At 42.5% G+C, this 20712-nt stretch overlaps 1 protein-coding gene across 2 annotated transcripts in view; it reads right to left on the reverse strand.

The window, feature by feature from the left end:
• The window catches only part of LOC120805054 (probable E3 ubiquitin-protein ligase HECTD4), a 38278-nt gene that overhangs the window by 15134 nt on the left and 2432 nt on the right, over window positions 1-20712 (reverse strand). Inside the window, exons 2-46 of one of the 2 annotated variants that reach the window (XM_040154896.1) lie at window positions 17958-18511; window positions 16055-16144; window positions 15842-15969; window positions 14866-14974; window positions 13812-13950; window positions 13212-13382; window positions 12915-13107; window positions 12620-12781; window positions 12083-12196; window positions 11829-11969; window positions 11503-11738; window positions 11235-11377; window positions 11023-11093; window positions 10821-10926; window positions 10591-10711; window positions 10361-10483; window positions 9831-9955; window positions 9209-9362; window positions 9018-9121; window positions 8600-8798; window positions 8367-8486; window positions 8175-8279; window positions 7887-8050; window positions 7463-7708; window positions 6677-6869; window positions 6099-6203; window positions 5913-6001; window positions 5657-5829; window positions 5247-5382; window positions 5007-5151; window positions 4712-4878; window positions 4408-4554; window positions 4126-4310; window positions 3799-3952; window positions 3410-3690; window positions 3060-3246; window positions 2882-2963; window positions 2552-2754; window positions 2230-2365; window positions 1849-2031; window positions 1591-1755; window positions 1318-1487; window positions 900-1015; window positions 681-784; window positions 86-247 (exon numbers count right to left, since the gene is read on the reverse strand). In XM_040154896.1, coding sequence (XP_040010830.1) covers window positions 86-247; window positions 681-784; window positions 900-1015; window positions 1318-1487; window positions 1591-1755; window positions 1849-2031; window positions 2230-2365; window positions 2552-2754; window positions 2882-2963; window positions 3060-3246; window positions 3410-3690; window positions 3799-3952; window positions 4126-4310; window positions 4408-4554; window positions 4712-4878; window positions 5007-5151; window positions 5247-5382; window positions 5657-5829; window positions 5913-6001; window positions 6099-6203; window positions 6677-6869; window positions 7463-7708; window positions 7887-8050; window positions 8175-8279; window positions 8367-8486; window positions 8600-8798; window positions 9018-9121; window positions 9209-9362; window positions 9831-9955; window positions 10361-10483; window positions 10591-10711; window positions 10821-10926; window positions 11023-11093; window positions 11235-11377; window positions 11503-11738; window positions 11829-11969; window positions 12083-12196; window positions 12620-12781; window positions 12915-13107; window positions 13212-13382; window positions 13812-13950; window positions 14866-14974; window positions 15842-15969; window positions 16055-16144; window positions 17958-18511 — 7101 coding nt within the window. Of the gene's footprint in view, window positions 1-85; window positions 248-680; window positions 785-899; window positions 1016-1317; window positions 1488-1590; window positions 1756-1848; window positions 2032-2229; window positions 2366-2551; window positions 2755-2881; window positions 2964-3059; window positions 3247-3409; window positions 3691-3798; window positions 3953-4125; window positions 4311-4407; window positions 4555-4711; window positions 4879-5006; window positions 5152-5246; window positions 5383-5656; window positions 5830-5912; window positions 6002-6098; window positions 6204-6676; window positions 6870-7462; window positions 7709-7886; window positions 8051-8174; window positions 8280-8366; window positions 8487-8599; window positions 8799-9017; window positions 9122-9208; window positions 9363-9830; window positions 9956-10354; window positions 10484-10590; window positions 10712-10820; window positions 10927-11022; window positions 11094-11234; window positions 11378-11502; window positions 11739-11828; window positions 11970-12082; window positions 12197-12619; window positions 12782-12914; window positions 13108-13211; window positions 13383-13811; window positions 13951-14865; window positions 14975-15841; window positions 15970-16054; window positions 16145-17957; window positions 18512-20712 lie in introns of both variants that reach the window. The other variant, XM_040154895.1, reaches the window with a different exon arrangement.

The following is a 20712-nucleotide window of genomic DNA, read 5'->3' on the forward strand; positions in this document are numbered from 1 at the left end:
ATGATTTTATTGCAATAATATGTGTTCAAACAAACAGAGATGTTTAATATCAATGCAGGAGCGCATTCCACTGTGATGTGTGCACCTGAATTGGTACAGGAGAGGTGGCGTAGATGAATGTGCCTCTAGGCAGACCTCCTCCAGCACTTGGATCAGCCAAGAAGGTGACAGAGGTCAGACGGGATGAGAACATGCAGGCACGGACTGGAGGGAACACTCTGGATGGACACCAAGTGATCTCCTTGGGCTGGTGAGGCAAGCACACCAAAGGGATACGGAGATAATAAGAGACAACAAATCTAACTGGTACTAGTACATAAAAATGTCTTTGAATATTTTTGAGTGGATTATGAGTTGAGGCTTGCAGCAATGTATGAATTTCATACTATAAATATGTTGCATTCAGCTGTCATTCAATTAAAACAATTATCAATTAAAACAGACATGAGTGGTTTCCATTTCCAACACTCTTCAATAAGGGAAAAGCTCAGTTATCTGTTTTTCTGTCCCTGCAAACAAAAGATTGGTTGTTTTAACCTTCTTCCATGATAAACGTGTATTTCTGGCTGAATCCAGTCAACATGTATGTTACATTGGGGGGGGGGGCTCTCTTATGTTTGTTAGTGCAAAAATTTAAGTAATAAAAACCAAAAATATTTTATAAACTTGGTAACTCCCACCTGGCGTCTGTCTGTCTGCAGAGGTGGAGGTGGTGGCCGAGCACAGTCCCGGTACAGCATTCTCACTCTTTCACATTGCGCCTCAACCATGCCAAGACGCTCTCCTGCACAAAATGACAGAAACCTGTCACACACAGCTGCCAATAGTGCATGGTGTCACATTATACTGTATTTAAGAAGTTTTGGGTGCTCAAATGATTTGCGTGGATACATTCTCACCAGGGCTGCATTCCTGGGCAACCAGGTTGAGAACCTCGACAGCAGCAGGGCACTGCTGAATGAACTCTTCACAGAAGGAGCTATCCTCTAGGAGCTGGGCCATCACCAGGCAGGCCCTGAAAAAAAAAAACAAAAAAAAAAAAAACACACCAGCAAGAACCTTGTGATATTTGTCCAGCTTATGGTTTCACATTATCAGACTTTTTCAAAAGGGTTTGAGGTGGCTACATTTTATATACAGCAGAGAAAAAACAACACTACTCAACCATGAACCACCAGTAAATCTGGAACTGGTGACGTGTAGAAGCAGATACCCAAAATGGGAACAAGGTACAGATTTAACATGGGGCCATCATTAATCCACCACTTTGTCAAGATGCACAGATAACTGAGTTTATTCAGATCAGCGTTAACTGACCTGGTTCTGATTTCAGCTAGCAAGCGCACTGCAGCCATTACCGGGCTGGAGCCATCTCCTGTAGCTGGTAGAGAAGTGTGAATGGAGAGACTGCCCTCCTGTGGCAGAAGCATGGACTGCACTGCTTGTACCACCTTTTCTGTGATTGAGAGCTTATAAAGGGGGAGAGCCTGTGGGGGTGGGTTAAGATTGAAAGAGAGACACGAGTCTGATTCAGGCAGCTATTTCCCATTAAAATAAGGAGTGTGTTGTATTTGATGCTGGAATTCTTACCTCAGATCTGGGAGTGCTAAGGCGTGATATAGGTACTGTCAGAACGTCTGAGGCTTTGCAAGCTCTCCTGTACTCGCAAGAAGGAAACTTGACTGTAGCGATGCCCTCCTGCTCATTTATGGACATAACTATGCCCACACTGCCCAGCACTCCTTTACCTACAACCTGTAGAGCAGAAGTATCACAGGAAATATGAAATTATAGCACGACTCAATATGTAAGCATAGCTTTTTCACAATTTTATCTCCTTTAACTAACCTGGACCTCAGAACCAATCTTAATAGTTTCTTTGAAGCCTCCAAGGGCACAGAGTGCAGCAACAGCCTGTCTGCCAATGGCCTGCAGTTTAGCCAGTTTCCTGCCACTGCTGCTTCCATTTTCCAGAATACTCTCAGCATACTTTCCCAGCTGAGGGATAAACATTAGCGCCCGGGAGAGCACCTACCACAAAACCCAAAGGAAAAAGCATTAGGCTCATGACAATAAGTATCATAAAGGATCTAACTGATGTCAGGCTAAATAGAAATTATTTTCAATGATCAGTTACCCACTAGTGGGTATCTGCAGCAAGTTAAGGAGTCAGGTACCAGCACCAAGTACAATTATTGCTATGAAGGTAGAAACATGATAATTGTTTACTTTTTCAGCAGTGCTTGTCCAGATCTGAGCAGTGTTGGACTCAGGAGCAGTGAGCAGACTATGCAGCAGAGCAATAACCTCAGCAGCCATACTGTTGGCAACATGGCCACTGATGAATGGCCTAACAGGGTCCGACCTATTCAAGGCAGGTTTTAAGAAGAGACGTTACAACCACAATCAAGATTGATTTTTGGTGAACATACACATGTTCTCAAAAATATGCAACACTCTAGATATGGTATTTATAATTGCAATGGGAGCGTGGGCTACTTGGAATACTGAATTGTTCAATTGTGTATCTGATCGCTAAATCAAACAGTACCTGGCTAGCTCGGCATTCCTGTCCCTACAAACAGCAGTCTGAGCAGTTTTCTTCTTGTCACCAGTGGTGACGCCACCAGCTGTCTCCTGGGCCAGAGTCTCCACAGGTGGACCGACACTCACTATCAGACCAGACTGGGCCCACTTGTTGGCCTTCCTCAGGGCAGCAGATGCCTCCTCTGTGATCACCTCACAGCATCCACTCTAGGGAGGGATTCAAATAGGATAGAGGTGGGAAAAGGCCAAAGTAACACTACTATTCATATGGTCAGCATACACTGTTGAATTCAATTTGTACTTTTGATTTTTTTAGTCATATCAAAACTTTTACCTTGGTCATGTCTCTGTCCATCTTTACCACCTTTTCCATGTTTGCTCCCGTGCCAAGCCGAAAGGGACGTCCCTCTGAGCTGCTGCATTTCGAAGAGGTTGGAAGAACACTCATGTGAGAAAAGCCTAGATTGAGCTTGCTAATGTGAAATAAAAAACTACATTAGGGGAAATCTGACCTGAGAAGTGGTTGTAGAACCTCATGAGAAGACTGATCCTCTCTCTTGTGGATAAAGATTGAAAGCTTGCCATCAACAGCCTCTCCCTCCTCTCCAGCATCCTCAGACTTCAGAGCTCCTTTGGAACTGGCTCGGGACAGACAAGTGTCTGGCTCAGAGGAGCTGGGGGAGAGCAGGGTCTGACAGCCTAGTGAAGAGGGAAAATTGTTTATATTAAGAATTAGCAGGAGAAAGTAACTTGCTCATCCAGTTTAGCATGTTTTTGGCATTTCAATTTTTAATAAAAGAGCATTTGCTTACGGGGGCCACCACATACATTTATGTAGTACTTCTTGGGAAAAGAGACCAACCTGGTACTACATAGTCTGCCAGCTTGGCTAGCAGCAAGGCAGCAATACGTGAGGCTGGGTCGCTTGCATCTTGTTGCTCAGCATCTAGCGTGTTAATAGAGTAGCTCCACGAGGGCAGGGCCACGTTACCGCAGTCTTCTACACTCATGAGAGGCAGGGCAGCTCGGCATAGTTGGAGGATGATAAGTACCAGTTTTGGAGAGGGTCTCTGATCAAGCAGCAGAGACAAGAGCTTAGAAACACAGGCTGGCTGGCTAAGGATAGCTTTCCCTATGTGGCTCCTGAAACAAAAGAAAGGAACATATACATACCTTGTATGAATAAACAAATATACACACATACATGATACAAATGAATACACGATGTACATACATGACATAAAACTTTACCTGGAAAGGTCATTGAGCAGACTGAGCACATCCTGTAAGGCATCATTGCCGGCTGCCTGATTCCCACAGCACTCCGTGGCTCTGGCCAGGTGATTGGTCAGCAGACTGGACACCTGCCGTGCCAGACCAGAGTGCACTGCATCTGTAGACCCACCTTTGAAGAGAAAAAAATGTTTTTACTCACCTCTCATTACAACATACAACATTTAACCTGGCAGTGTGAAAAAGCCTTAACATCTTGTGCCCTCATTACTGAGTACTTTTTCCAGATCAACACTAGCCGCTGTTCACACATAATTAGAGTGAGTAGCTACAGACTTTTCATACCTTCCACCTTCTCCCACTCAATGCATCGGTTGGCCAGCACCTGAAAAGCAGCCCAAGCCATGGTGGCCACCTTCTGCTTTTTCGTCTGCTTCTCATTTGAGCTGCATTCCCTCTGACCACTTAAACTACACAGGCTGTCCATAAGCTGAACCAGCCCACTCCGAACTAGGCACTGCTCCTCACTCCTATGACAACACAGACACCAAATAAGGGTAAGCAATCTGAGGGTCTAGTAGTAGAGAAATAATAAAAAAAGAGATAATTCAAGATGGATTCTCTTGCCTGGTGTAGGGGATTGTGCAAAGCAAGCCAATGCTGTTGGCACAAGCAATGGGGTAGCGAGCACATAGTGACACTACAGACGTCATGGTCTCCCCAAAGGCCTCCTGCACCTGCTCTACCATTCCACCACAGGTCAGCTCCTCAATCCTGCACACATGGCACACAAACACAGATGTGTAGAGGAACCATGATGGGTACAATGCAAAATCTTACCGAGTATTTTAATCGAATTTTTTGTAGTCACATGTGCGTGCACATGTAGAGTAGGTTCGGATTTTAATTGTGTTTCAGCCTCTCCTCTTACCTTGGGCCACCTTGCAGTACCATAGTGACAGGCCCCACCAGGTGGGTGACCCCACCCACTCTAACAGCAGCAGTGAGCAACTCCCTCATATGAACAAGTGCCTGCTTCCGTGTGCTTCCACGTCTCCAACGTGTCTGCGCAGCAGACAGAAAACTGCTGCTTGACACCTACAGAAATGACAGGTTTAAAATGATCTCAATGTCAGACCAGAATTCACCTGTTGATTCTCATGCACTTCACGGCAACAGACAACTCAGTGAAAAAAAAGCCACTGAGTGATGAGTAAGAAACTTACTGCTTGATCAGGTGTGGTCCCGATAAAGGCAAAGAGCTGTCCCAGTAGCACACTGTATGTTGGCTTGTCACGGCTGTCCTCTATGGCCAGAGACTGCAGCAGGGTAAATGAACTGCTGCGATGACTGGTAGGGTGGTGTCGCCTCCTAAAGATAATAAGAAAATAAGGTAGGGAATAAATTCATCCACTGTTCCAATCCTATGATTCTCTACCATTAAATTTAATCAAACCAGCACAGACCTTTGTGGAGCGTGTGTAAACTCCATGTCTTGGTTAGCAATCATTTCCAAGTCAGAGGGTGCAGACATGCTGCGCAGAAAGACTGGCTGCTTCGCCAACGGGATCACTGTCTTGGCGTCTGTCACTGACTTAGAGGCTTACACATAAAATGAGAGGAATTAGGTGAAAATCAAACTCGTCTCCCATCACTGATGTCTGAGACAACGGATTTTCAATTAAGTCAGAGTCCCATGTGAGTTACATAACTGTACCCATAGATTTAATAAGAACACTCGCTCAAGGACATTTCAATAGTTTGATGGTTTGACAGCATGGGACTTGAATGTCTGTTTGAAAGAATAATAAATCTCTAATCAAAACAAGGTTTCACTTAGTAACATAAGAAGACACATAAAAAAGATGATTAGTACCTAGACCTGGTGTGCCAGCAGGTGTGCTGGTTAGGCTTCTGCAGTGTGGAGCGATGGTAACATGGAGCAGCAGCTCAGTCCGGTTCATCAGACTTTTCACCAGTGCCTTAGTTTTGGCGAGTGGGGTGCTACTTCTGATGTGTGTGGTGTTTACCTCCTGAAAGAACTTCTCCCTGTTGTTACAAATACATAATGTTAGAGCGGTGATTTACATGTAACAGAGATTATATAAATGACGTCATTTCGATTTACTTGCCTCAATGCAAGGACAACATTTTCCAGGTCGCTAAAATCAAGTGGGACCTCCTTCAGGGAGCAGAGTAGTTCCAGCTCCTTAATTTTGTTCTGGTACAAAACAACAGCAAAAAATGGCAATGGTAATGGTATAATCTCTTGAGCATATGTTGTAAATTGTGTGTATGGTGTGTATGGTGAAGGGTACCTCAAAGAAGTGGTAGTCGTGAAAGAAAGGAGTGTTGTTCTCCAACTTTCCCTGCTGGGCCTCCTCTACCTCATTCTGCCACTTCTGTTCCAATTCTGCTACACTCTGAAAACAACACAGGCGATAATTAGACACAGAGTAATAGTCTTCTACTCTTCTGTTCTGTTCAGGTTGGTGAATGATTTACTTTACTTTTACTTTATTCTAATCATTTTTTTTTTGGTTGCTAAAATCAGGTCTTCTGGTAAACCTCAAGCTTATTTGAATTTCTGCTGTTTTTAATAGTGCTCTCATATTTCCTTATTTTCATGGTTATATTTTAATATACTACCCGTGATGAAAATATCTCAAATTTGGATAAGTTGGTGTAAATAAGCCCAACATAGTAATTTCATAGCTTCATACCATGCAAAAATCATTCCCAATCAATCCCATGCCCTGTAGCCAATAACCTCATTAGAAACAGATAAAATGAGCAATGTGCAGAGGCCGAATAGTGTGTCTTTAACCAACGACAAGCATGATCATTTAAAGCATATTGTTTTTTTTAAAAACCATGGTATGTAACATTAGCTTACCTGCAGCTGACGCTCCATAGCATTGATCTTCTTGAAGGTCTCAGCCATGATCTTACAGACCAGGTCATACTCCTCTGCATGATCCTCACGGTACTGATAGTTGACAAGTGACTGAAGCGCATCCAGAAGGCTTAGATGTTTTATGACGCAAGATACTATAACCTCCTCCATAACATCTGGCCTGATCACCTCCCTTACAGAAAAAAAATAGTTGAGCATTATATTTACACAATTCTTTTGACAAGAAATCAATAAGAACTTTACTTAATCGTGGGTATGGATTGATATCAGCAATATCACCTCTCTTATCCAATAAATACACAAAAACTATGGCTGCTTTGAATAGGGAGAGCTACAATACAGAAAGGAAAACAAACAAATGTGTTTAAAACAGCAGTTGGAACAGAACTGAAAACTGAGCTTCAGGGCGTACAAAATCCTAAATTTCTGGTCCTATTTTAAAGCAGGATATGTCTGCCTGTTCAAAATCACAAGGTCTTCAAAGGATATTCTGATCATCTGTGGACAGTTTTTAAAAGTATTTATATTTCATATTACATAATTCACTAACAAATCTCTCTGCATGGTTATTTAAAGTTACACAGCCTCTTAGAAAGAATTGTTGCAAAATGGCCTCGCCTCTCCTCAGTAGTCTGAAAAAACCAGAATGCCTGAATTTGCAGAATGTTTGTGCCACTTGGGGGCAGTGACCACCGTGATTTCTGCATGCAGTAGAGAGGTGACGCATGCACACCCTCTATTACTGTGACAACATGAACTTCTTACTTGATGCTGGGACGGAACTGTGGTCGAGCCCTTCCAGACACCTCTCGTAGCCTACCCATGATGCCTGGAGGGAGGCGGATACGAGGCAAGTCAAAGTAGGTCCCTGGCATAAGGCCTGGGGGTGGGATGAGCACGTCAGAGGGGTAGGTGAACTCCCGGTCCTCCTCAATAGTGAGTGGCAGAGGTGAAGGGCTGGGTGTCAGGGCAGGAGAGATTGCACCATTTGCTTCTACCTGCCACTGGCACCTAAAGAAAAAAAAGAAAGCCTTTCACCAGTCTGTCTTCCTGGCTCCCAGCAATTTTGCCGTGTTTGACTACATACCACTAAAGAATATGCTCTAACCCTTACACTGTACTATATTTATCACATGAGCTCATAATACCACAGTGGATTTTTTGTGCTATTTTCATATAGCTGTGTCACCTTTGCAGTAGCTTTGAGCAGAGCAAATCGTGGCAGGCTCCCTCCTCCCTTGTCACCTCTGGCCCGTTGTACAGAATGCGGAGCATTGAACAGGCCAACACCGACAGACCCAGTGCAAGGTCTGCCAGGAAGGGGAGGCCTCCTGAGACATCCTCAGATGACTCCTGAAAACAAACACAAAACAGCATCCTTTGAATTAGCTGTTGTTCTTAATGTGCCAGACTGCCAGTATGATTAAACAATGCTAAGTACAGATGTTTGGGATGTTCCAGTGTTCCCACATTTTACCTGAGCTCTGACAGTGCAGGAGAACCCCCACATGGCTTTATCGGGGGTGTTGTGTTCACGTCCACTCCTCATCTCAAAGGAAAAGGTCACAGTGTCTCCTTCGACCTAAAGCAAGGAACAGAAAAAGCTTTTCAAGACTGTATGTGTACTGTGTGTTCACTGTGTATGTTTGTGCAAAACAGCTTCTCGTACCTTGACAAGGTCTTTGGGCCATCCTGTCCCCAAGACACTGCGACTGCCATATCCCAGAGTGTTCCCTCCATACTCTGTCACTTTACGACTGTTGGTGTTTGGACCAGCATAGATAACCAACTAAAATATCAGAGAATACATTTAGAGTGAAAATCCCAAACCTAGAGGTTTGCAATGCTTGACAAAAAGCACAAAATACATGTCCAAAGCTGGTGTATTGTGAGGGTCATTACCTTGTCATAGTCATACTGTGAAGAGCAGCGAGAATCAAAGCGAAGGTACAGGCAGCGGGCTCCTGGGATGTGTACAGTCTCCTTGAACTTGTAATTGTCCCTCACAGGGTGTACTGTCTCTACTGTTTTCCCAGCAGCCCACGGGGCTGGGATCTTCAGTCCAGTCAGGAAACCTGGCTCCTCACGTTCATCAAGAATTCTAATATAAAGGACAAAGACAGATTTCTAGTTTTAGAAAACTGAGGCTTTTCAAAGACAGAAAAGCTGGTACTTAGTTGGTTATCATTGGCCCTTCAGTCAACATGGTGAAATATGATTTTCCTCATTAAAATGCTAAATTATGCAGAAAGGTGATCCAATAGATACTCAGGTGAATACATTTTTTGACATTCTTATGGTAGACCTTTAGATAACATACTTGTCATCGGTGGCACATGCCTTCGCCCCCTGCCCCAGAGCGCCACCTACAGGTGGAAGCTCTTCAGTGAAAAGTGGAGACTGAGTCTTTAGTAACAGGGCAGTCTGGAAAACAGAGAGTAAGAATAAGAACAACATGAAAAAGCTTTATTTAATGCAGGAATTGTCTTTTGGACTGGCCAAGACACCAACCTGACTGGTGTAGAGCACCAGCTGCACCAACTGAGGCATGAGGGCATCGGCAAGGACGAGGGTCTGCAGGTTGGGGTGCATCAGAGAGGTGAGCAACACTGGTAGCAGGTGCCCAAGCATGGTGGCCTTGGTTACCTGTTCTAAGCCTTTCAACCTGAGGATAGCAAGAAGGGAGAAGGAAAAAATGAAATGTTAATGTGATGGATCTTAGGCAGAAAGAAATGACAAGAAATGGGGAAATTTGAAGAGGTAAAATAAAGCCACCCTGATTTTAAAAGCCTGTGTCCATAAATGATTTCTCATGCTCTGTTATTCTTTTTCAAAAAGGAGGCTGCAGCATTACTCAGATTTAGCTGAATCTTGTTTCACGGTGAACTACTGCATTAGAGCCAACTATGAGAACATCATGTCTGGTTTTATATTTGTCAGTTACATTATGGTTTTATGGTAATACAGCTATACCAAAGATTTGACTTAAAAAGTCTGGTCATGAAATATAATAAAATAAGTTGCTGGTAGATGATAAGGGTATCCATCAATCGCTGCTCACCTACAATCAAAAGTCAAAAGTTTTCCCACCCTGCAGAATTACTTTTAAAAAAGATGAAATTAAAAAGTTCACCTTGTTTCTCTGTCAGGGATGTCGCTGTTAATCAAGGCTGTGGTCACCTCCTGAAGGTTTTCCAGTACTTCATCACATCCCACCAGGATCTTCGTTGCTAGGGACAGGATGCTGCTTTGTAGCTCCTGAGGACAACACACAGAACAGGCCCACACTTACGTAACACTGCTTCCAAGATTCTCAGTGATTACATCTCTTTCAAGCCATATGGAAGGTAAAGCACGCACGTTATTATTTTATTTTTACGTTTAACAGTCTGAGCTGTTGGTTTACAGATGAGACGGTTTTGTTTTAATCCATTTATCAGTAACCACGAGTGGCAATATTTAGAAACAACACATCCTTACTTAATATAGTACTGTTAACTGATATCATTAAAACTGCAATAGGCACAAATTATTAAGCAGTGACATAAACCAATACTCATTTCCCTTTGCTCTGTTCCATGGGTAGGTCTCTCACTGGCAGACACACAAATAGACTCCACATGCAAAGAGGTAGGGGTATTTAAAGGGGATGTTTACCTGTACCTTCATTGTTTCCCCTTGTAGGGAGCTGTCACTGTCATCGTTATCATCCGGACGGATTAGAATGGTGTTACTGAGGAGGTGGTTCTGAACAGCCATGAGGTAGCGCAGACTAGGTGAGACCACCTACAGAGAGAGGGAAACCATCTCAAGTTGGTACGAGTGCAATCTCACAAAACGTGATCTTGGTAGGCACAAATGGCATTTAAATGTTGCCGAGCAGATTTTCATACTGGCACAGTGGAGAGCAGCTTCTGGAAGTCATCTCGGGCGACAGTCTGACATTTGGTAATCAGGAGGCAGGATTCCCGCACTACAGTCTTGAGGATACAGTGCAGCAGCTCATCACTCAGTCTGTAAAAGAGGAGGATTTCTATCACTTTACACAAGTTGATACCTACAGAGAGCTTAATTAGGTTTGTAAACTAAGACATGATATTGTTGGAACACGGCTGCCACTTACCTATAGTGGTCATCTTCTTCACTCCCAAATCTATTCTTTTGCAGCTGTTCTGCCAAGTTGGTGAGGATGACATCCCGAAGCTGAGACAGGCCATTGTTTCTTTCACCTGGGTATATCACACAAACACACGCCATCTGAGATATATTCGCCACTAAACAGTGGAGGTGCCAGTTATATTAAAGTGAGCGTGTTCAATAGTCACCTTCAGTTAGAACAAGTTTCAGCAGTTTGTTGAGTTCAGCCTCCCCCTGATACAAAGTATTCAGGCCTGAGCTACAGAGACGGAGAGGAGGTAAACAAAGACAGTTCATTTAAATATCACAATGATCACCGATTACACAAAACAACATTTTAACTGGTACTCCTGTTTTATATGTATAGCATATTGTATTTTATGTGGAATTAGTGTCTTACCTGATGGCCAGGCACACCTCTCTCTGAATCTCTGCTCCTATCTGATCCACCGGAGCCATGAGTAGCTGCCACAGGAGTAGGCCGGAACGGCGCACACTCTCCCTATTCTGCTCCGACTGCGGATTGAAAAACCTAAACACAACCTGGAGAAGGCAGACAATAAATAAATAAATAAACAAACTTTAAAAAAAAAAAAAAAAAAAACCCCACAGAAAATAGTTGAGTAATTTTTCTGCAAAAACCGTCCCAAGCTGCACCTGAAACTGACCTGGAACACCACCAAGATGCAGCGGATAATGCATGTATCTCCATTGACCATGGCCTTCTCCATAATGTCACAGATGCTGCTGAAGTGACGGGCCTCGATGGGATGTTGTTTGCCCAGCAGGGCGCCCAGGGGCAAGCTGTTGCTGCTGGCCGCCAGCAGGTTGAGCTGGTGGATACACATAGCACCTACATGATGAAGTAGCTGGTTGATCACCTCACCAGTAGACACAGTTTCCTCTGTGAAAGGACAGATTTTGCAGATGATCAAAATTCTGACTTAACCTCATAAAAAGAGCAAATCACGGTTTAAGTGCAGTTTGCGTCTACCTTTGGGTTCTTTGATGACATGGCTAACACCGAGCCTATGGCACACATGATGAAAGGCTTGGTTCCCAGGGTTGCACCACTGATCTATGTAATCACTGGAGCAGGTCCAGATCAAGTTGTTCAGTGCATCATAACATGCTCCTACGAAGTCAAAGATTACATAATTAAATGTCAATTACATTGGCTATGCACTGTGTGACTATTTTCTGTGAGTTCAAAATATGCCGGTAAAACCTGATGAAAGTTACGCTCACCTAGCCCTGCCACCTGGGCTCCCCTGCCTAGAGAACTGCCAGGAGCATCAATGAGGTCTGCGCGGCTGCTGAACTGACCATCAGCCAGGTTAAAGACCAGGCTGGAGGCTAAAACTGAACAAAAACGAACAGTTATGTTGAGTGAGTAAACTCATAACTGACATTACAATACAAAGGGGGGTCCAACAAATTTTTTAACCAAAATTTTCACTGACTATTAAATCACAAAAAAATGCCATCTCCTTACCAGAGCTTGTTACCATCTGTATTTAAATGTTATCTGGGTTCAAATGTAATGTAATATAGCTGTAACTATCAACATCTTTATTTAAGAGTTCAAGTTTTAATCAAACTTATACAGAACATTTGTTATCTACAAGCAGCTCAGCGTGACATAAAATGCTTGTTTTACTTTTTGACTTTTCCAAAGTCTTAAGAAGAAAAAAAATAGCATAGCATAACTATCATTTATTATAATAAAAAAAAAAAAAAACCTGAACACAATGAAGTTATAGCGCTGTCTGTGTGTGCTCTTACTTTTGAGAGAGGACAGGCTGCTGGTACCACCAAATAGGGAGCGTGTGGCAGAGCTCCCAGATACACCAGGAGGTGAGACCAGCATCACAAGATAGGTTCCACACACATACATTGGGGTCTTTCTCAAAGTCTTTAGAGGGAGTCCACAGCTAGTGTTGACAGCTACGAAAGAGTTAAACAGAAAAGTGTCACAAGAAAATATTTAAATATTTCTATTATATTATATTTAAAAAAAAAAAAAAAAAATCACATATATGATCCACATGATTTGTACATTATTTTGCTGATGAATTACCTGACTGTTCCTCTTTAACAGTGTTGGTAATTGCAGAGCCTGTGAGAGCAGCCAGTGTGGCAGAATGGGAGGCCCGGAAGCGTGACATTCGACTCAAGAGGAGTTCATTCAAGCACTTGGAAGACTCGCCTTCCTTGCGAGTAAGAATAACCCTCTCCTGCAAGGTATCTGCGACGCACAACCCTGTCTGTGTCTACACCATGGACAGGGGAGAGAAAAGATCAAAGATGGAAAACGGACATAAACACACTGAACACAGCTGAAACTACTGTACATGGCAGGGGATATAGCACTCACAGACAGATGAAAGACATCCATGAAGACAGAGTGGCCTTTCTGCGTCTTCTCGTTGAGACTGGCTGGGGACCAGACCCAGTACAGGTAGGTTCCATCTGAGCAGAGGTGCAGCGTGGTCATGCTGCTGCCAACAGGGAAGTGATGGGCTGGCATGGGCACAATCTGGCACACCTGAAAATGGCATGAACATTAACCTTAGTGATGGCCATGCAAATCAACCGATTTTTTAAGAGCCGGTTAGATTTTAATGACCATACTGAAGACTGAGCATCGCTTTTATCTAGCCCCTGCCTCTATATGAATTAATGTATGTATCCATTAAAATTCCCCACCGTGCCTCTTCATCTCATGTATTTGCATTGTGCCTTTATTGAATCCTGCGTAGAAAGAAATACTGCCCAAATGTGAGCCTTGTTCATATGACTAAGTCACTTTATCGTTTTATGATAGGATAATAAGACAGCACTGAAATGACAAATATAACTATAATTTTATGTAGGTTGTGGAAAAATAGACAAAACACAACAAGATTTACAAAGTCAAATACTCTCAGTGATGACACATAAAATACAAAACAATAGTGGAATAATGGAGTAGTACCTGGAGGCTGAAAGGGTCAATGACCTGGCACAGCTGATGAAGCTTGGCATCAAAGGAGGAGGGACGGTGGAGGAGGCGACCGCTGCTGAACACCACCCAGCCGGGCTCCAACTCTTCATTTCGACAGTACACAAAACCCCTTCGCAAACACAGAGCATAATTTCACTGGATTATTTGAATGCTTCGTTTTTCTGCTTTACATTTTTATGTCAAAGACCCAGTTGAGACACCTGGGTTTGATGCCAAAAACCCCAGTACTTAAACAAGAAATTATCTCCAAACACAGCAAAATGTATACATTACCTACAAATTGATAATCTGCTAATGCATTATGTCAAAATTCCTCTCCAGTATTTAGAATTGCAATACTTGCAACAGCCTCAAAGTTCTTGTTTATCCTATTGATTGCTGACTACGACAAGATATTGACATCATGTTCTCTAAGGAAAGCAATGGGGAGCTACTTCAAATCCATTATAGTCAGTTGCCTTCCATAACTATGAATTGTACTAGTTGCTATAGCTTACTTAATGGAGGTTCCTACTGTATTAGAATCTATTTTCCCTAAAGAATTTTTTATTTTACAAGTTATTATTTCTCAGATGGAATCAACTAAACAGAGATACTTCTAGCACACATTTAGCCAACTCACAAAGTCTGACGTATCTTTTCTGCAAGCTAATCTGCAAATGAAAAAAACGAATTCTGGGCCCTTTTGAATTCTGGAAACACATTGTGGAAGGAGGCTGCCCGTTTCTTTCAAACTGGGTAATTTGCTACCATAGACTGGAATTAAGAGGCAGAGCACACATCACGTCTTTGTCCCTTTTAAAAATCCACTAAGTCAATCAAAGACAGTTTGAGAGGATGTGACTGTGTATAACAGATATTGGTTTAAAAATGGAAATAACTTGGGACCATTGTTGCTTTGGGATGGGTAAGTGATAAGGGATATTTTTAGTGTTTTACTCTCTCTTTCTTTCTTTCTTTCTCTCTTGCTGTTCTCTGAATGCTGCAGATAAAGAAAGGCAGACGGGAAGGAGTGTTACATTACCTCAGTGTCCCATGTAAACCAGAGCCCAGCTTGCTGAGTCCTCTCCCAGAGGAGTTAGTGGTATACAGATAGAGCCCGTCTGTAGCTAGACAGCGCCCCAGGTCAGTATCTGCAAGACATGTACATAAAACTTTAAAAAAGGGGAAAATGCTTGTTTTACTTTTTGACTTTTCAAAAGTCTTAAGAAGAAAAAAAAAATAGCATAGCATAACCATCAGATATTATAAAAATCAGTACAAGGTTAATGACAGACAATTGAGATGAAAAGTAGGAGGAGGTATCAACAGCAGCCGGAATTTGGACCCTTAACAAGGTGCAGGCATCTCTTTGCTTTGTTTACTTACTGAATTTGAGAATTGTGATGCCTGTAGATATCTGGGTAAAGCGACTCAGTCCTGATCTAATGTCAGGTTAGCTTTAAATATGCGAAAATATGCGTAAATGTGCGGCTGCATGACTGAACAGGGAATATATGGATATATGCCCTGATCAGCTTCCGTCATTCTACAAGGTCAGCTGATCGATCGCTGCAGAGTGAGACATCACTCGCGCCTCCTCTGCTTTATCCCCTAAAACTCTCACAATCAACTCCTGTCCTTAATTTCACCTTAAACCCAAATGTCTTCACAATATGTATGCTTTTACAGTAAAATGAGGCCAAATGAGTCTTACATGAGATAATATGCTCCCCCCCTTCAGTCTCACTGGGATTTCAGACACTTTGTGCATTTCAGACAAAAGGGAATTATAAATAATCTAAAGGTGAATAAATAAAGCAGGATGAAGGGCAGTATTATGATGGTAAGCACAACAAGCACAGTCCTCTAAACAACCTGCTAGTCAGAAAACTACATGTGTACAAGATATAATTCATCACAGCCAAGTGAGAGAACTGCATCCACTGTGACATATTAGTCATATTTTTGGGTTTTACAAATGTAGAGGCCAATCACGAGGTTTTTAGAAGCGTTTTTACCTTTACTCTCTGCTCCTCCAGCAGAATTATCAGGTGTGGGCAGCATGTCCTCAAAACCCCAGGACACACTGTGTTTGCCCCCCAGGAGGCAGGATGGAGAGCCTGGGCCTCCTTCCAGGAGCAAAAGTCTAAAGCAGGAAAGATGCAGAGTGGTTACAAGTTGGGAAAATCACTAATAACTACCTTTCAAATGAAGCAAAGTAATGCCCTCACCTATACAGGACATCGGACACAGGGAGCTGGCCCAGATCGGTTTGTTTCTGCAGCAGGTGAACTGTGTGGATGAAGGTCTTCAGAGATCCCCTGGAAAATAGTTTGGTAGATTAGTCCGAAGGCTTCAGCACGAAACACAAATGAAAGCTCAGCATTAAGTATTTCTGGAACAGTAAGTGGAATAATACTCAGCTTGAGTTATGGAGGGATAATGTGGTGATGTAATGTGCCGGGAATTAAAATGCAATCTTTTCTGAATCTGAATAAAAGAATCTTTTCAATTAGAATACAAGAGAGATTATATTGCAACGCGACTCTCTGTATGGTGTAATGAGTAACCTACTTAAATTTGTGTAGTGTTCATTTACTGCTTCCCCTCATCCAAGACTTAACTATTAAGTGAACACACTCAAGTAATTCTATATTCAGGGAGAATATCTATGCAAAGACAGAACTAATGAAGTGCTTTTCTGGCATTCTGAGTTTTATCTCTGTGGCTTTGGAGAACCACCTTCACGAGGCATCAAAACAAAAAGGAAGCATAGATAACAACATGATGATATTGATTACAGTGTTTGTGGTGATCACATAGTTTTACAGTCAACCGTCTCAGATATCATCAAATTTGTGTGGCAGCAAAGGGGTTAAAACTTAAGAGCTTTTTACGTGCGTTTCACCAACATTTTACAATGCTACTGGGAGACCAGGGAATTCTTGCCATGTGCTGTACAGGGATGTATGTTTGATTCCGTGTTTAAGTGTTCCACAGGGAACGGACAACATAAATGAGTAAGTCTTGTGTCAGTGCCCCCCCCCTCTACACCTTACCGTGTAAAAATTTTGTCAACAGCGGATAACAAAGCACATGGCTATGCAGTCTATTTGCTTACTTAACCCTCTCACATAGTGAATTTACGAACCTATCCCACCGGGGGTGAGGGGGAGTAAAGCTGATAGCTCTTTAATTAGCTCCCACTGTCTGTGAAAAGGCACTAGGGCTGGATGGTTCCCCACAACAAAGAGCTCTCAGCCTCAACAGAGGTTGAACAAAGAGTGGAGAGTTCTGGTTTTGACAAGTCAAGATCAGTTGTCACCAACAGAAACCAGGGTTCAGGCTCAAAAAAAAAAAAAAAAAAAACACATTCTGCTCTTCTGTGGGCTAGGTGACAAACTCAAGAAACATCAAACTAATTATATTAGACTTACGAGTTTAACTTCTTCGACTGTTGTTGGGGGTAAATATTGTCATCCCTTCCTATACACATGCACACACTGTGTGTAGGCCCCTGTCTCTCCACAAGGGTCCTCTGCTGCTGCCCTATGGGTTTCACAAACTGTGGCTAAAGCTACAGCAGTTCAGCAGTTCAGACTGCAGCAAGCAAAAGTTTTTGCAAAAGCAAAAAAGTGAACACTAATTTGAGGTCAGAACATCAGAGCATAATCCTGACACTGAGCTGACAGACAACAGTAAAGTCTGTTTACACCCACAAGTTTAAGATAAGAATGTATACATATACTAATCAAGTACTACAGTGTGTTAATCAGGCATGATCATTCATGTTGCATGTACACTGAAGAGTGAAGAGGAAAAAAGAATCAGTTTGTTCAATTATATGCTTATTTGAACCTTGTGAGGAAAAACTGACTAACTTGTAGACTTACAAATGAAGCAATTCAGTAGCATTTTCACTAAGATACTTTCTTACTCATGTTTAATCACGTAATAACATGTCATTTGGACTCAATGACTTCTCTTTTCTTTTTACTTACTTAAAAAGTACCAATAGGCCTCCTGTAAAGTGTTTGGCTACACTAATAACCCTATACTGAATATTATCGGTTCAGTACACTGTCTACAAGAGCCAAAAGAGGGCTCATAAGAATTGTGGTGGTTGGTCCTCACCTAGCACAGGCAAGTGCCACAAGAGCAGCAGCAGCGTTTTCCCTCTGCCTGTGTGTGTGGAGGATCTGCATCTGAGCCTGCCCCTGCAGTTGGCCTGACTCCTGGGCACCATCTTCCAGCCAGGAGCAGAGCAGCCCCTCCAGGCCATTGAGGCAGTCAGCGGGCTCTTTGCTGAGGCTGAGTGGCTGGCAGTCTCGGAGGCAGGCCAGCAGCACCTCTGCTGTGACACCGCAGAGTGCGGGGTCACTGCGGGTCTGGGACTGCAAAAGGGGGAAGACCAGCAGCAGACCGACACGGGAGGTGAAGGGCGCCTGCTCGGGTTGCTGGAGCAGACCTTGTCTTTTGAGCAAGGCCAAGGTCTCCTCATCAGCCCCTCCAGTCCCCTCTCGCTCCTGCTGCTCCTCCAGGGCCAGCTGCCGCTGCGCCCCCCACAGGCCACGCAGAGCATTGAGCCGGTACTCCAGCAGGCGTGCATATGCATTACTCTGATTCCCACAGACAGCACGCAGACGCTCAGCTAGCTCTACTGGGTTCTTTGTCTCAAATGTTAGAATCTGGAGTGAAGGACAGGGGTGGAGGGCAATGAAGAAAAGACAGAAAAAAATACATTAACAGCAGTTATGATTGTTGTATGATTTGTCTGCATCTTTATAAAAGAAAGCAACAGTGAAACTGTTTCCTGGCCTGGTGTGGTTACAAACAAATTCAATTTTACATGTCAAACAGTGTTCATTCAGGAAATATGAATTACACTACGAAAAAAAAAAGACCACAGTGGTGGAGAATTAAAATTACACCTACACAGATTTGAATTTGGGGCTGTGTGAGATACCTCTGTGTTCCACTTCACCTGAGTCCAAAATTTCCCCTGAGAATAATTTCAAACATTTGACTTTATCCATAGTCTATGTGCTTACACAGCATGATGATAAAAATCTTTTTTGAACTTATGTTGCTAAGAAAAAGAACAGGTAAGGCTGGTCTACCTTCAGAAGAGTCCAAAGCAACCTGTTTGTCAACAAGGTGTATTACATTTACCGTAGGCTAATATGCAGCCAAGCTTAGTTTAAAACTAAGCTAAACTGGCTATTTCGAACATGCCTATGATTTATCAGTAGAACTTACAGTATTTCTGGAGTTTAACTATGAATCATTTCCACAGAATAAACACTTGTGTCTACAGTTCTGTGGACTATGAAATAATGGTTAGAAATAGCAAAGCACATTTGGGATAGCCTATCACAAGTGAAACAATGTGCTTCATGTGCACTTAGGCGGTATTTCAGATATTGATTACACTCTGTGGCCCATGAAGAAAAAAAATCCATTAAACCATTTAGCAGGCACAATTTGTATTGATTCAATATCTGAAATGCTACTAATGTTACAGTAACACTCTTTAACTGGATGCTGGGTCTTCTCCACCTTGCTCTGCAAAACACTGCTGCAAGTGGATAAAAATAGTCAGCATCACAACACCTACGAAAGCAGCACCGAACGACCCAGTCAGTCTTGAAGCTGGACGCAGAGAAGGGCAGAAATGTAGAAAATCAGATTATAACCTAGAATAAGAAGACAGACGGAGGCTTAACAAAAAATAACACAAGGATGTTTTTTGGTTTTTTTTGTGGCTACTCTACGTCTATTTGCACCTCCCCATTTCCATAAAGCTTTAATTAATATGTTACTCTCATGAGTTTCACCCACATACATGTTACCATCTTTATTTTATTATCCTTGGGATCCCTGAGACATTATCATGGGGATAATGTAACCATACTTTATATTCAATACTGTAGCCCCAAATTCATGATATATATGGAAGCTGCAGAATTTGATTACATAAAATGTCCATGTCATAACAATTGAGTGCACCTTGTTGTAGGTCACTGTGAGTGGCATTGTTACATTCTTACAAGGGTACAAGATTAGACCAGTGTAAGAGTGCAAAATAACCTTCAATTCATGCATGCTGCTAAACTAAACAACAGTACACTTAGCAATATCTTGTGGTTTTCCCAAGTGCAAAGTTCAACTGTCAATCATGGTGCCTTCAGCAGCATGTCCATGGTGCTTCTTCTTGGTCTAGATCAGCTTAAACAAAAAGCACAATTTCAGAAGCTGTGTTGGTTGCTGTAGGTCTGTTGTTGAGCTCAACAAACTGTCAAAACACAGGGTGAGGGGTCAAGTTCAAATCTGCTCATTCACCTTCATTAATGAACCAATGGTTTGTCATCTGTCAGAGCTGCCGATAGAACATATGTACTTGCATCAGCCTAAATAAATAGCATGTGGCTGATGGCTGAATAGTAGAGGAGCCATCTGCAGCTGTTGTGTTTCTAACACTGGTAAACCTAGTGCTAATAACATAATAGATGACTGTTTATGGTACTAATACTAGAACCTTATCTATTGCAGTATTGTGGGAAAGGCAACTAAAATACTAGTCATTTATAATACCAGTTAGACACTCGGTCAAGAGATTAGAGCAAAAGAGGTTATGTCATAGTAATACATACAGTTGAATGCACCACACTGTACATTGTAAAAACTAAATCAAGCAGGCAGAGTGTGTTGATGAGCACAAAAGCCTTACACCAATCTCAGCATAGTTCCTGTGTAAAAAAAAAAAAAAAAAAAACACTTCCCACTATGAAATGTGGAACTGCACCAACATGCCAGTTGTCCCATCATACAGCTCTGAGCTTGTTAAAACATACTTTAAAAACCCATGTATTGGAATATTAGCTTATTA

The sequence above is a fragment of the Xiphias gladius genome, chromosome 19, assembly GCF_016859285.1.
Source record: "Xiphias gladius isolate SHS-SW01 ecotype Sanya breed wild chromosome 19, ASM1685928v1, whole genome shotgun sequence".
Classification (NCBI taxonomy): Eukaryota; Metazoa; Chordata; class Actinopteri; order Istiophoriformes; family Xiphiidae; genus Xiphias; species Xiphias gladius.